The sequence below is a fragment of the Xiphias gladius genome, chromosome 8 (assembly GCF_016859285.1).
Source record: "Xiphias gladius isolate SHS-SW01 ecotype Sanya breed wild chromosome 8, ASM1685928v1, whole genome shotgun sequence".
Lineage (NCBI taxonomy): Eukaryota > Metazoa > Chordata > Actinopteri > Istiophoriformes > Xiphiidae > Xiphias > Xiphias gladius.
Window position 1 is genome coordinate 22,779,143 of NC_053407.1, and position 13,584 is coordinate 22,792,726.

The 13,584-nt window shown below is 42.0% G+C and overlaps 1 protein-coding gene across 5 annotated transcripts in view; it reads left to right on the top strand.

Moving 5' to 3' along the window:
• The window catches only part of srpk2 (SRSF protein kinase 2), a 71,880-nt gene that overhangs the window by 13,441 nt on the left and 44,855 nt on the right, over positions 1–13,584 (top strand). The window contains exon 1 of one of the 5 annotated variants that reach the window (XM_040133152.1): positions 9,754–10,503. The exons of the other annotated variants lie outside the window; for them this stretch is intronic. Coding sequence (XP_039989086.1) covers positions 10,466–10,503 — 38 coding nt within the window. The 5' untranslated portion in view covers positions 9,754–10,465. Of the gene's footprint in view, positions 1–9,753; positions 10,504–13,584 lie in introns of those variants that run through there. 5 annotated transcript variants of the gene reach the window in all.

A 13,584-nucleotide genomic window follows, 5' to 3' on the forward strand; every position in this document is an offset into this window, starting at 1 on the left:
AGTGTTGCATTTATTCGGTGTTGCATGCAGTATTTGCAATAAAAAAACGTAATGCGTTCTCTTGCTCTCATTATGTGATACACCTATAACAGATCAGGCCTCTGTGAGCCTGGATGTCAGGGGTCTTTTCATGTCAGCTCTTGAGCAGGGCTCGGTCGGTCAGTTTGTCAGTCCACCACTTAGCTCCATAAAATTTGGTGCAGACATTCGGGTTCCTCTCAGAATGGTTTATAACTATTCATCGAGCACCATCATCACATAAATATTTCAGTTTGTCCTGTACCTTTGCTTATGACATCCCCATCGGCCTCAGCTGTACTTTGTGTTTAGTGCAAATTAGCAAATGTTAGCATGCAAACATGCAAAACTAAGACGGAGAACACGGTAAATGTTGTATCTGCTAATTCTCAATTGCTAAACTTAGCTACCTGCTTAACATCAGCATGTTATCACTGTGTGCATGTTGGCAGTGCTGATGTTAGGGTTTCACTCGCTGCACTGCTGTGCCACTACAGCCTCACAGGGCCACTAGCATGGCTTTATCCTCTTAGTCCTCAACTCTTGCCACACTTTTTGAGCTTGTAGGTTGTCAGCGGAACTTGGCTGATAACAGGAGTCCTGAGGGACCATTTCTGAACACCTAATGTTAAATTAAAGTCATTTACATCTATCTTAAATAATAATTCTGGTTTATTACAACTTGTCTCTCATTTTCGTGGTTACTCAGTCTTGTTCAATGTTGAGCTGGAGCCCTGCAGCATGTTTTTCCAGTTGTGAGGCATATTTTTCCAGTCTGCATTTGTCTTTTGGCTGACTTTTTTTGTGTGACTCCTATTTAGCCCCATTTAGCTTGAAATTGAAGGCTCTAATCTTACATTTAGTTCTGTAGAGACATTTAACCACCAGCTTACCAGAGTATTTCAGTCACCTTACAGCAGTGGTTCTGCTAACTGAATTATCACATTCATTGTGTTGACATAACGCTTGCTGTTGACCACAGGCCTACTTTCCTCTCTCCTCCAGGCTGTGGGGCTGTTATCACAGTTCTCTATAGCTGTAAACACAGGGTGATCATTGTTGTACGCCCCCTCAGCTTGCGGCCAAAACTATTTTCTCTGCCCCCCATGCTTTATGACAGTAGGAAAAAGAAAACGCTTTATTTTTCTGTGTATCCTTGTTTGGACTCCCAAAGTGCTGCTGTTTACTTCTCCCCAGTGCCCTGTGTCCAATTATGAATGCTTTGTATCAAGTGAAGAGTGCTTTGTGTGCAGGTTTGAGTCTCATGAGTGTAATTCTCATTCTATCCAATAGAGGGTATCCATGCCCCAGTTTTTGGTCATTGGTGAAATGAAAGGATTCTTTGTAGGTACTGCTCTCCCACCTCCTTTTTTTTTTTTTTGTCATGCTGGAAATTACTGAATACTTTGGCTCTGACCTTATGTTTACCTATTGAAATCAATAGTTTTAAGATTCTGCGTGCTTTCCCGGATGATTACAAGGCCTGCTGTTTTAAGTGAGTCAGTCAAAGTGCAGACAAATATCTCATTTCACTTGTTCTAAATGCTTTTTGTTGTTTTTAAATTTTCATTCAATTTTTGAGAGTTACAATGTTTTCAAAAAATAGTGTAAAGTGGCACCCATTCCCTTAAATTCCTTTACAAAGCGCACAGCAGTACATATGCAGTACACTGATCACACAAACACCTTCATCTCGGTTCAACAAGTGCTGTTACTGGACCTGTCCTGTCCTCCATTAGTGGGGTGAAAGGGTGTTAAAAAACATGAAGACGGCCATTTTGTGGCTGAGCTTGGTGTTAAGTGACACCCAGCCCCATGTGTGACAGAATCCATTCAAACATGTCAGCAGCTGCCTCGCACGAGGTCAGAGTGCAGGAAGAGAGGTTGGAGGTCGTTGCTCATTCATCAATTAAACACACTCCACTTAGTTCACAGAGAACCAGGTGGAGCTGTTACTGGGTGATAATCTCACTTTTTTGTAAGTATGAGATTTGGGTAAACAGTTTGTACTCCCTCTCTTCCCACTCACCTCACCCGCTTACTGGAAAAACACCACAGCACACTCTTGCTTTAGCTTGCAAAGTTCACACATTTAAACATATTGCTTTAGAGTGTGTTCCCCAGGGTAATGAGGCAGAGAAAGTGCAAGGTGCTTACCTGTGTATGTCGGGATGAATTCCGAGCACTTAATACTGCAGAGTAACTGTGCTGTGTGTGTGTGTGTGTGTGTGTGTGTGTGTGTGTGTGTGTGTGTGTGTGTGTGTGTGTGTGTGTGTGCGTGTGCGTGTGCGTGTGCGTGTGCGCCTGTGTGTGAGTGTGTGGTGGGAAGGGTTATACCTTTTTCCCATATAACTGGAAGAAAGTAGAGTGATGGGACATGAGTAAGAGGAAGGGACTGGAATGGTTAAAGGCAAAGGTCATGAGTGAGATTCAAGCCCATGATTAGTCCAGATGTTTAGAAGTAGAATGGCAGACATTTTGACATGCCGCAGCATGAAAAGCACAGGTGTTATTATTAACATTATTTATTGCTACATTGCATTTAGGTGAGCCAGTTCCAGGACATTGGTATTGTGCAGGCTACTCCACTGTCATGGCTTACTGGGACAACTACATGATCGACTACAGTAATTACTTAAACCTGCAATAACTAATTTTTTTTTTTTTTTTTTTGGCCACATCGTGGCAGCACAAACAATTTGTGAACACAACTCGTCACCTATTATGTAGATATGGAGAACTTGTTAGCAAACAGCTGCTTATTTACACATGGAGCAGTTATGGAGCAACATTATCATTCATTTGGAGTCATGTTCCTGGGCGCCTGCTCAATGTAAGTCCACCATTCACTCTCTTTTAGCTCTGTTTTGGGTCTCTACCAACCAGAGCCAGAAATATGTGGTTTTTGAGCTGCTAAAGTCTCCAGTATGTCCACCAGCTAGTCTCTAACTGTGTTTATCTGCTGTTTAGTGCCGAGCAGGTAGTGGACAGTGGGGTTTGTAGAGCCCATTTTCTGAAACCAGCCATCTGCTGCAGCCAAAAAATATGCTTTGAGAGCGGTGTTAGTTCTCTGTAGGTTCATTTCTACGAGCCACCCTTCCACATTGTCATGTTGTTTTCACGTTGTCATTTGATACATTATTATTAAAAAAATATATTGATTATAGCTGCTTTAACATTATACGATATTTCACATGTACATACTCACCTTGATAGGTTGTGAAACCTTTTTAAATGGAAGAACTGCAAAAAGCCCTCAAGCTAGATTATTTCCTTCTCCCCAGAGATTTTAAAGCTTTATGATTTGATGTCTTGACTCATGTAGTTGTTTCTATGAAGTCTATTTGTCACTTGATTAGTGGCTGTCTGGTTTGAGATGTTTTACTCTTGTATGCTAGTTGTGTGCTTGTGTGACTATGAATGTTTCTTGCTGTCGGGTCTCTTGAAATACAGACCTTGATCTCAGTGAGACTACCTGACTAATTACAGTTAAATAGGAAAAAGCCATCATTAATATTATTAGTTCCACCTGTGCGTTTCCTGCTAGAACAAGTCAAACTGTGAAAAGGCCTCTGGGCTCTTGATGAATAGTTACAGTGTTAAGTTTTGGGTGAGGTGAGAGACACTGTTAAAAAAATATATAACTGGCTAGCTTTGGAAGCCAGTTTTCTGCCCCTTCTAGGAAATGACTTTTACAAAAAATCGAAAGACTTCAAAATTATAGTTTAGGAAAACAAATCTATACTATCACCAAAGGATGCTGTGTGACCTGAAAAGGGCCACTCTAGTGATTTAATATTTCACTTTTTCTAAAGACAGGGTCACACACGAGTCCAGAGTGCAGAAGAGGGGGTAGAGGTGAACACATGCCGAATTGTACTCCTTCATAGTAAACTGACTGTAATGTATGAAATTGGTGATGAGATTTATGATTTTCATATAATTGTAAAATGCACAGTGGGCCTGAAAGGACAGATTAAGAAAAGGGTGAGATATCCTGACTTTTATTTCCTATATGGATCAAGATCAAAAAATGTTGGATCCTACATTTCCCATAATGCAACTTAGTGGCAACGAAATACTAATGATGCATGACATTTACCATAGTTACCATGTTACCATACTTATCAGTTGCAGACTTTTGAATTCACTTCAGTATCCAAGTATAAATTATGACTTGGATTTGTATAAATCCTCTGATATATCTGAGTAGGCACTTAATAATAAAGAAGTGCTTCAAAACTAAACAAACACCAAGGCCTCACCTCTGCTAATGGCTGTCTTAATTAAACCCAAATTTAATGGATATAATGCTACGTTGTCGATTCAAAGTAGTCCTTTGTAGTCAATCCTCACATGGCCAAATCTGCAAACACACAACCGTCCTGAGTTGTCCAGTGACATGAATGCTCACTGTTCACACGTTGAAAGCATGTTTATGTTGAAGTTATAAACAAGGGAATCGTTCCCATCTCTAGCATCCATCCCATTTGACATAAATGTGCAGCTATAAACTAAGATAACCAGGTGATGTCGCATGACTAATTTTCTCAGGCTTGACGAAGCTCCACCAGACGACTCTGAAGACTCTCTAAGACTGGGATTAAAAACATGTGAAGTATAGTCCGGAACAGTTTCCCTTGATGGCAATTACACGTTTCACTCCTGTCGTTTTTGCTCAGTTCTGCAGGTGTGGAGGAAAACACATTTGCTGCTTAAACCAAGAATAGAAATGGCCCGTACCTGTTCAGAAAATGCTTATATCACTGGATATTTATACTTGTCATTTATACCATATAAATGTTTGCGCTTAAACACTTAGATAAATTTCCTCTCGTATGTACATTTTTAAGAGCAGGATATGTGCCTTACGCATTGAGCCATTGCAGCATAACTCTCGTAACCTTTTGCTTCCTCTGTGTGTGTGTATGTGTGTGTGTGTGTGTGTGTGTGTGTGTGTGTGTGTGTGTGTGTGTGTGTGCGTGTGCGTGCATGCAGATTTACTTCCTGTGTCCATGGGCTATGCCATGCAGCTTGAATGGTAGAGTCCCTATAGGCTGTTATGCTCCATATAGAAGTCTGTAGCAGAGAAAGTTAGCTGCTCTAAGGCAGACCTGAGGCTATCAGTATGTCAATCAATCTGGACACTGACTGTTCTAAAACACACACAATCACTCACACACTTGCGCACAGCATACTATAAGACAAGCCACTTTGTGTGTATGCGATTGTGTGTGTTTCCACTTGGGGGCAGTGGTTCCTCTGCAGACAGTGACAACAAGGCTGTAGACACAAAGAGCACAGTCACTGTTAAAGTAGCAGCATCTTGCTCGTCTGTCTTAGCGCATGCACGCACACATACGCACACACACACATACACCCACCCACACACACACATACATACATACACACACACACACACACACACACATTCCATTGTATATGCATTTGCCTATTTTTCTGTGTGATTGTTCTTTGCTGTGACGTCTGTCTATGGTTTCATTTGTGTGTTTGGGTGCACTATATGTCCAGGAGTGATTTGCAATGGGACCTGTGTGTGTGTGTGTGTGTTTCAGTCTGTGTGTGGAAATGTGTGTGTTTGCATACATAAACCCCCTTTCTCTCCCCAGCATCCACCAGGCAGTGAGGAGAAGTAGGCCGCTTAAAGATAGCTCCCGGCAGCCTCAATACCGACTCCCAAAATATATCTGCTCATGAGAGTCATCATCTCTCACCCTCCCCCTCTTTCTTATTCTTCTTTTGCTCCTTCCTTCTCCTTTTGAAAATAGAATGAGAATCAGCCTTTGAATTTGCAAATTGATAGCGTGGGTGGAATATCCTGAGGTGTAGATGTATGCGTGCGTGTGCACCTGTAAGCGTGTGTGCATGTTTCCTTCACGTGAATGGGCTACTCTGTTTTGGGGGTCTTAAGTCTCGCTTGGTTTATCCCCATAGAAAGGTGACATCAGGACTGTACCATCGCAGCCATTTAAAATTGGGAGGGGGGGGGGATTATTGAGGAGCTTTGTCACCCATGACTTCCCCTGTGCTCTGAAATGCAAGGAAAAAAGATTGCATTGTATAAATTACGGGATGCACCAATTTGAGTGTTTCCATCCCAGTACTGATTCTGATGCCTCTACTCTGGATTTCTGCTGATACCGAGTACTGATCCGGTACCAGTTCTGTTTTTTCCCTAGATTGTAATTTTGTACACTTCAAAACATGGAACTCTGTGGATAATTTTATGTAAGGGAACATGTGGCCAGAGAGTGCTGTGCACTACAAACTCGTCAGCAAACGAAAATGTAGAATTGTATAATGACATTGACGAAGAAACTGCAATTCAAGTTGAATTGGTGAAGATATAACTGATACCCAGTCTGCTTAATAAGATCAGCATCGGCACTAATATGGATTCAGTGGATTGCATTGGTGCATGCGTGGCACAAAATGAAGCATAAACAGTAGCTCAGTGGTCAGCACTGAAAAGTTAGGTCTAAAAATTGCGTTGTAAAATTAAATTATCGATGGATCATTACTTTTTGGCTTATTTGATCAGTTATTCTGGTAATAAAATGTAAAAAAAAAAAAAAAAGGGAAAAAAGAACAACCCTTTGTCACAAGTTCCGAGGTTTCATCTTCCTGTTGCGTATTTAGTCTGAACAACAGTTACAAAACCCAAAGGGATTCACCATATAATAATACAACAGTAAGAAAAATTCTCACGTTGGACAAGCTTGTCCCTACAGATGTCTTGCAGCTATTATTATTGTCACCTGTGCTTTCCCTGATTTGGCATGGCAAAATGTCTGCTGGGCGAAAGGTTGGGCTGCAACCCAGTTCTCAGACAGAAGAGACGATTCTGCAAAACCCTGGATTTTGTTCACTGACAACGATTTTTAACGTCCAGTGGCAAGGTTTTTTAAAATTCTTGTTTCCTGCAATATCTGCCATACTGTGCTAAGTTTAGGGTTATGTCCTGCATTGGCAGTGAATGTTGGGATTAGATTTAAATCTGGCTCTTTCATTAGGCTGCTAGTAATGTCCAGTCACATTCATAAGAGTGGCAGTTTGGCTATTATAGCCTGACGCTTACCACTGTTTCTCTGTGGATATACACATGCTGACGCCACTTGCTGCCACAGCTCCCTCCAACACCCCGACCTCCTCTTCATGTGCTAAGGCTTTGGTACTGTTGATGCCAGTGTGGAATTTACTAAGATCTAGTGTTCATGTAAGTGTTAATTGGGAGATCATATGGGCTCAAATTAAGGTCAAAAAGATTTTGAGCCTGTAAAGTGATCCCAGATGATCCCTTGTTGTCGCATTACTGTGTGTAGATGTGTTTTTGTCTTACAGCTGACTGCCGATTTGTCAGGGTTTTTTCCTGAATTACATCCAGTTTGTACCACAATAGGCTCCAGCCCCCTCCCCCACCACCTCGGGTGACCCTGACAAAACTGAGTATGGAAAATAAAGGAATAAGAAGTCGAGTGCTTCCTCTCATATTAGCTCAATATCCCTCTTGCTGTCGGGATGCGCTGAGACCCAGTGTGTACTTTACCCCCCATTGGCCCACATCCACAGAGAATGAGGACAATAGTTTGGCTCAGAGACATGTGTGCCTAATGTAGCCCTTTTATGTGGGATAGCGGAACTATATGCAGACAAGAGAGAAGAGGATCATTGTGTTTCTGTTTTCTTTCTGGCTCTGACTCTCAGGCATATCTCATGCCCCTGAAAGCTGTCAGATACGACTACGGTGTTTGTACTATTACCACAAATTTACTTGTCAGACATTGTATTAATATACGACCAGCTACCTCCAGTAGCTGTTGCGAAATCGTTTTAGGGCTGGGTTATAATTCAGTGTTATTGTATAAAATGTTTCTGTGGAATTGTGTCATGATGCTATGATCTTATTTTGTTATCATTTTACAAAATTCAAATGAATGATTTCAACCAAATTGTAATTTAGGGAAAATAATGAGTTGTTAAGTTTTTGTTGACACGTTTGAGTTTTTTTTTTATAGATGTAATGCATAACAATGGTACACAGTTGCATTAAACAGCAGTCTGAGTACTTTGTATGAAATCTTGCGTGATATAGTTAAAATCATATATTACATTATATATGTTTTAACATTGCAGTTGTGATACATTTTGTAACCAATCGTAGTCTGTTCTCCGGAAATTCAATTAAGGAACAATTTATAGATAAAATAAGACACAGATGTATAAAATACTAAGAGTCTACAGCCACACTAGCACCTCTGTGAGACTTTGCTTTGAGCTTAAGTTTAACAGCATGCTAACATGCTTTCAGTGACAATTCTAACATGCTGATGTTATATAGAGCATGGTTTTTGTTTTTTTGTTTTTTTGCTGATAAGCACAAAACACAATATACAACTGAAGCTGATGAGAATGTCATTACTTTTGCAGGTATTTGGTCATAAACCAAAGTACTAGACAGATTAAAATTTTGAACTGATGGTGGCCTTAGATGAAAAGCTAAAGGATCACCGAAGCAGTTACAGTTTATCCTGTGGGTGAATTGAATTTGGGAACTAACTTACATGGCAATCCATCCAAAAGGTTTTGAGATATTTCACTAAAAATTAAAAATGTCAATGATTCATCAGCCAAACCCCCATCGCTATCTCTAGAGCCATGCCGCTAGCATGGCCCACAACCACATAAGAGTATCTGTTTTTGGTTTATCCAGTGAATTAAATACCTGACAAAACAAGATACTTCATCAGACTGATGGGAAATCCAATATTGCCATAAAGCAGCCATGCTTATTAATTTGCAACATTGCCTGCAATGACCTAAAATGCACAGAGATATTAAAGGGATAGCTGCCTCGATATAAACTGTAGAGATCTCTCCTGGTAGTTAAATCTCTATCGTCTCACAGTATAAATACTTCCCAGCCTTGCCTCCTTTTATTAATCCCTACCTTTGCTGCTTAAATCTATCATTATGAAACGATCAAAATTGCGCATATTGCACCACTGACGAATCATTTCAGTAAAAAAATGACTGGTGGTATTTTAGCGAAGAATCTGTACATACTGTAAACATTCTGTACTGTCTCTACTGTCTCCTACCGTACGCTCTCTGGATTAGAAGTCAGCCAAATTAACCTCAGGATGCACCTTCAACCCCCGCTGTGCATTTTCACACGCACACTCGCATACATACACATGTGCACACGTACATACACAAGCCCACACACAACGATATTGAGGTCAGATTGAGAGATAGAGACAGACCCCCCATCATGGCACAGCCTCTGGCTACCTCTCTATGAGCTGTTCACTCATGTAGAAGCAAGCCCATCTGCCCAGAGAGATGGGGAGAAAATAGGGAGACTGGGATGGGGGCAGAAAAGGATAAGACACTCAGATATAAGCAGTGGCATCCAAAAAAGACAGAGGTGGAAATGGGGTTTAGAGAATAGGAGGGAGGGGGGGGGTAAGGCAGATCTGTGCGGCGTTGCCCTGAGATACAGGATGTCGTAATAAGGCAATTGGGAGAGAGAGAGAGAGAGAGAGAAAGAGAAAAGAAGAGAGAGAGGGAGGAAGGGACTAATTCATAGGGGGGAAAAAAGGGGGAAGAGAGTGTGCCTCAAGAAGAAAAGCATTCATTTTCCTGTTGCTCTGACAAGCTGACACCCCTCTGCCTGCGAAGAAAGTGGAATGCTCCAGCTCACTCTGGGCTCTGTTGTTGTGCAGAGCTGCAGAAGGCCTGATAGAGCCAGCTAGACAGAGAGAGCGAAGGAAGGGAGAGATACAGAGACAGACACAGACACACTGTGTCTGATCCAGAGCCCGTGTTTTCATTTCATCACCCAGTTCAACCAGCGTCACCAGAGAGGAAGGGGACAAAGGGAAGAGGAGGACAAAAAAGAGCTACAGTGACAGGAGGGAAAGTAAAAGATAGGCAAGGTGAAGGAGGAGAAGGAAGGGAGGAAAGGGAGGGAGGAAGGAGGCAGGGGCATGAGGAGGGGCGCCTGACTGACATTGCTGCTCTCGCTATCAGCTCAGACACACACACACACACACAGACACAATCACACACACACACACACACACACACACCGACGTAGGCAGACACACATACACTCAGCCAGATTTTGCACTGCACAGTTGCTGCTCTTTTTTTAAATCCTTTGCAGAGCCTTGTCCTCCATCCATTCTTCTCCTCTGAGCGGGAGGACAAGAGAGACACAGAGAGGAGGAAGAGGAGGAGGGAAAAGGACGAGGAGGAGGAGAAGTGGGGGGGGGGGCAGTAACCCTCTCCTCTCCTTTACTCAGACACAGCAAGGAAAGATAGGGAGAGAAGAGTAAAAAAAGAGAGAGAGAAAGCAGCTTTCTGTGCTATTTCACCGTCTGCTGTGGTCCCTCGGCCAGCGAGCGGCTAACAGGCACCGCTCATGTCCGTGAACTCGGAGAAATCCTCGTCCCCTGAAAGGTAACACCTCCTCCTGTCTGTGTGCATGTCCATCTGTCTGTCTGTTGTTCTGTCTTCTCCCACCCCAAACCCTCTCTAACCACCACCCCCTCAGCACCTCCATGTTTGGTGTCCCTTTCTGTTTCTGTTTTTATTCTGTGTGTCACAAGCTGGTTTCTTCTATTGTCTGGGTCACACCAGTCTGACTGTAGCGAGGAAGGAAAACGCATTGTTTCTTTGTTGCGTGGTGCTGTAACATTTCAGCCGGCTGCTGAAACAGAACATACTTACCCACATACACATAACAGCACATACAGTACAGCACACTTAAACATCGTCTGAAAGCATAATCTCCTTCGCACACGTCTACACAGGTACGCACTCGAGCTGCTGCTGCCTTCTGAGGCTGCAACATCTCCTATGACAACATTAACAAGAACACACACACACACACAAGCGCACATACGTATACTGTTTCTTTGTGGTGCACAGAGCTTACACAGCAAGAGTGTCAACACACGTCAACATTAGCTCAGCCAACAGCAGCAGCAGCAGCAGCAGCAGCAGCAGCAGCAGCGACGGTGCATCCCGGCAGCAATGCAAGACAACAGCTCGCCACATGACGCACCTCAGTGCATAGCATTACTGAACAATGGCACCTCTGAATGCCACACAACCTCCACACAACACACACAGACACATATTCTGACCAGCTGTGTAGGGGTTCGTTACATCATAGATTTACATGCATCCATTTGCAGTGTTAGGCTTGAATAACAGAGTCACAAGGCATTATCGGTCACATGGCTCACTGTGGCTAATTGAAAATACATACAGACAAAGACGTAGACAAAGACACCAGCATGTTTTCGAATTGTCACGACAGAATATTTCACAATACATGAAAAGCACATGTATCAAGGTAAGCCATGGTTTAGAAGCTCTTTCAGACTCATTCCACCCTTGTTATTCAATAGAGATTAATGACCCCTTTAATAATTTGTACCTATTTATGCTAATTGGACCCCCTAGATCAACAAGAACGCAGTATTTTATTTCTCAGAGTTGCTTAGATTATCCTGATTTTAAAAAATATGCGTTGTTGTAATGTCATATAGAGTCACTTCAGTCGAAACTTAGTCAATTAAGGAATTAAAGTTTGTTTTTTGAAAAACAGAAAAGAAGACTGGAGAAATGCTTGAGAACAAAGGCTGTTGGTAGTTTCCATCTCTGCTATCAGGAGTGAATATAAAAGTGAATCACTCAAAGTCGTGAAGGTTGTCCAGACATCTTTATTCAGTGTGCAAATGCAGAAAGAGCTCAATTTGACGGTTGCTGGAGGGTGAGGAGCAGGCAGACTGGATGACTCAGGTAGCCACTGATGCTGTGCCAAGTACAATCAGGCAGAGCCGCTGCCATCCACACAACCTAGCGCCAGGCCCCAGACTGGCACACTCAAACACAGCGCAGTGGGCACACAAATAGGCAGAAGTAAATGGGCACTCACAATATCGGGCATTATTACATGGGCAGTTGGGCACAGAGGAGAGCGGCGTCACATCGGCAGTTTTGGATGAACATGAGGTGAAGTTTAATTTGGAGTAAGAGGCAGTGGCACTGGATACAAGTACTCACACAGACAAGTATGCAAGCACAGTTATGGATGAAAACTATCATACTCACTCACAGTATATGTATAGCATCCAGACAAGGAAAATAGGATTCCTGATCTCAGACATGCATAAATATAGAGTATTGCCTTGCAGCTCCAGTGTGGTGACATTTGTGGATTTCATCACTTGGCAAGTTCTTCCCTTTCTCTATTGTTTGGGTAACAGCTGTCTGACTGTAATTAAGAATAATGCAGCAGCCACTTTGTTGCATGGCAGGTAACAACAAAGAGCTTCACTTGTCCACACACTGCTGCCCTCTTTAATGGCTGCAACATCTCATATGACAACAGAAACAATGCACACGACTACCTGTTTTCTTGTCTGGCGCAAGCTTAACAGATGTGTTAGTATAACTACTCATGAAGTGGAATCTTCTTATCTCTCTGAATCAATTCATATAAACCTAATAACACTATTAGTAATGACTCTCACAAGTACACCAGCTTTTGATAGTCATGTGCTCAAAGCTGAATTTGAAAGCCACAAGCTGTGCCGAAGATCAGAGAAGGATCTCCAGCTTTGTGAGTGTGACATAGACAGCTGGGTTGCCTTTTGGACTGGATACATGCAGACACCAAACAGAGCCGTTCTTGATTTAATAAAAAGTAGGCACATGATTGTACAAATTCACCTGTAAGTAAGTTGGCAGCTCAAGAAGGAGCTTGATATGGCAAGATATGTGTTGGAAAGATAAAAATGATTGAGATGCAAGTACAGTGTTGATCAATGAAGTAGTAGAAATGAATAATCAACTATTTTGACAATTTAAAAAAATGCCAAATATGTGGTGTTTCCAGCTTCTCAAATGTGAGGATTTGCTTCTTTTCTCTGTTTTATATCATTGTAATTACCTCCACCACGGAGGTTATGTTTTCGCCCGTGTCTGCTTTTTGGTTTGATTGTCAGCAGGATTATGCAAAAAGCACCGAACCAATTTGCTCTGAACCTAATGGAGAGATGAAGACTGAGGGCAGATCCGGATCATCTACAATTAATTTTCAATTTTTTTCTCTGGTGTATGTTGTTTGACTTTGGCCTTGGTGGAGGGATGCGCTCTACTGAGCGCCCTTCTAGTTTAAACTTCGGTTATTTGTTTTTGGGATGTTGGTCGGACAAAGCAAGCGACTTGAAGATGTCCCCTCAGGCTCTTGTGATGGGCATTTTTTGGATATTTCCTAATTATTCAATCAAAAAAATTGTTAAATTTATTGGTAATGTTAATAATAATTAGTTTCATTCCTAATACAGATAACAGATCATATTAACTAACCTAGACATTATTTGTTCGTTTGCACATAAAGCAGCAGGACACTTATTTAGAAGTTGGACCTATTTTTTAGTTTATTAGTGGTTTATATTTGAGTGTGGATTGGACTCCAGAATCTGTATTGAACCTGCATTTTGGGACCTATCAGCGCAATGTTTCTGT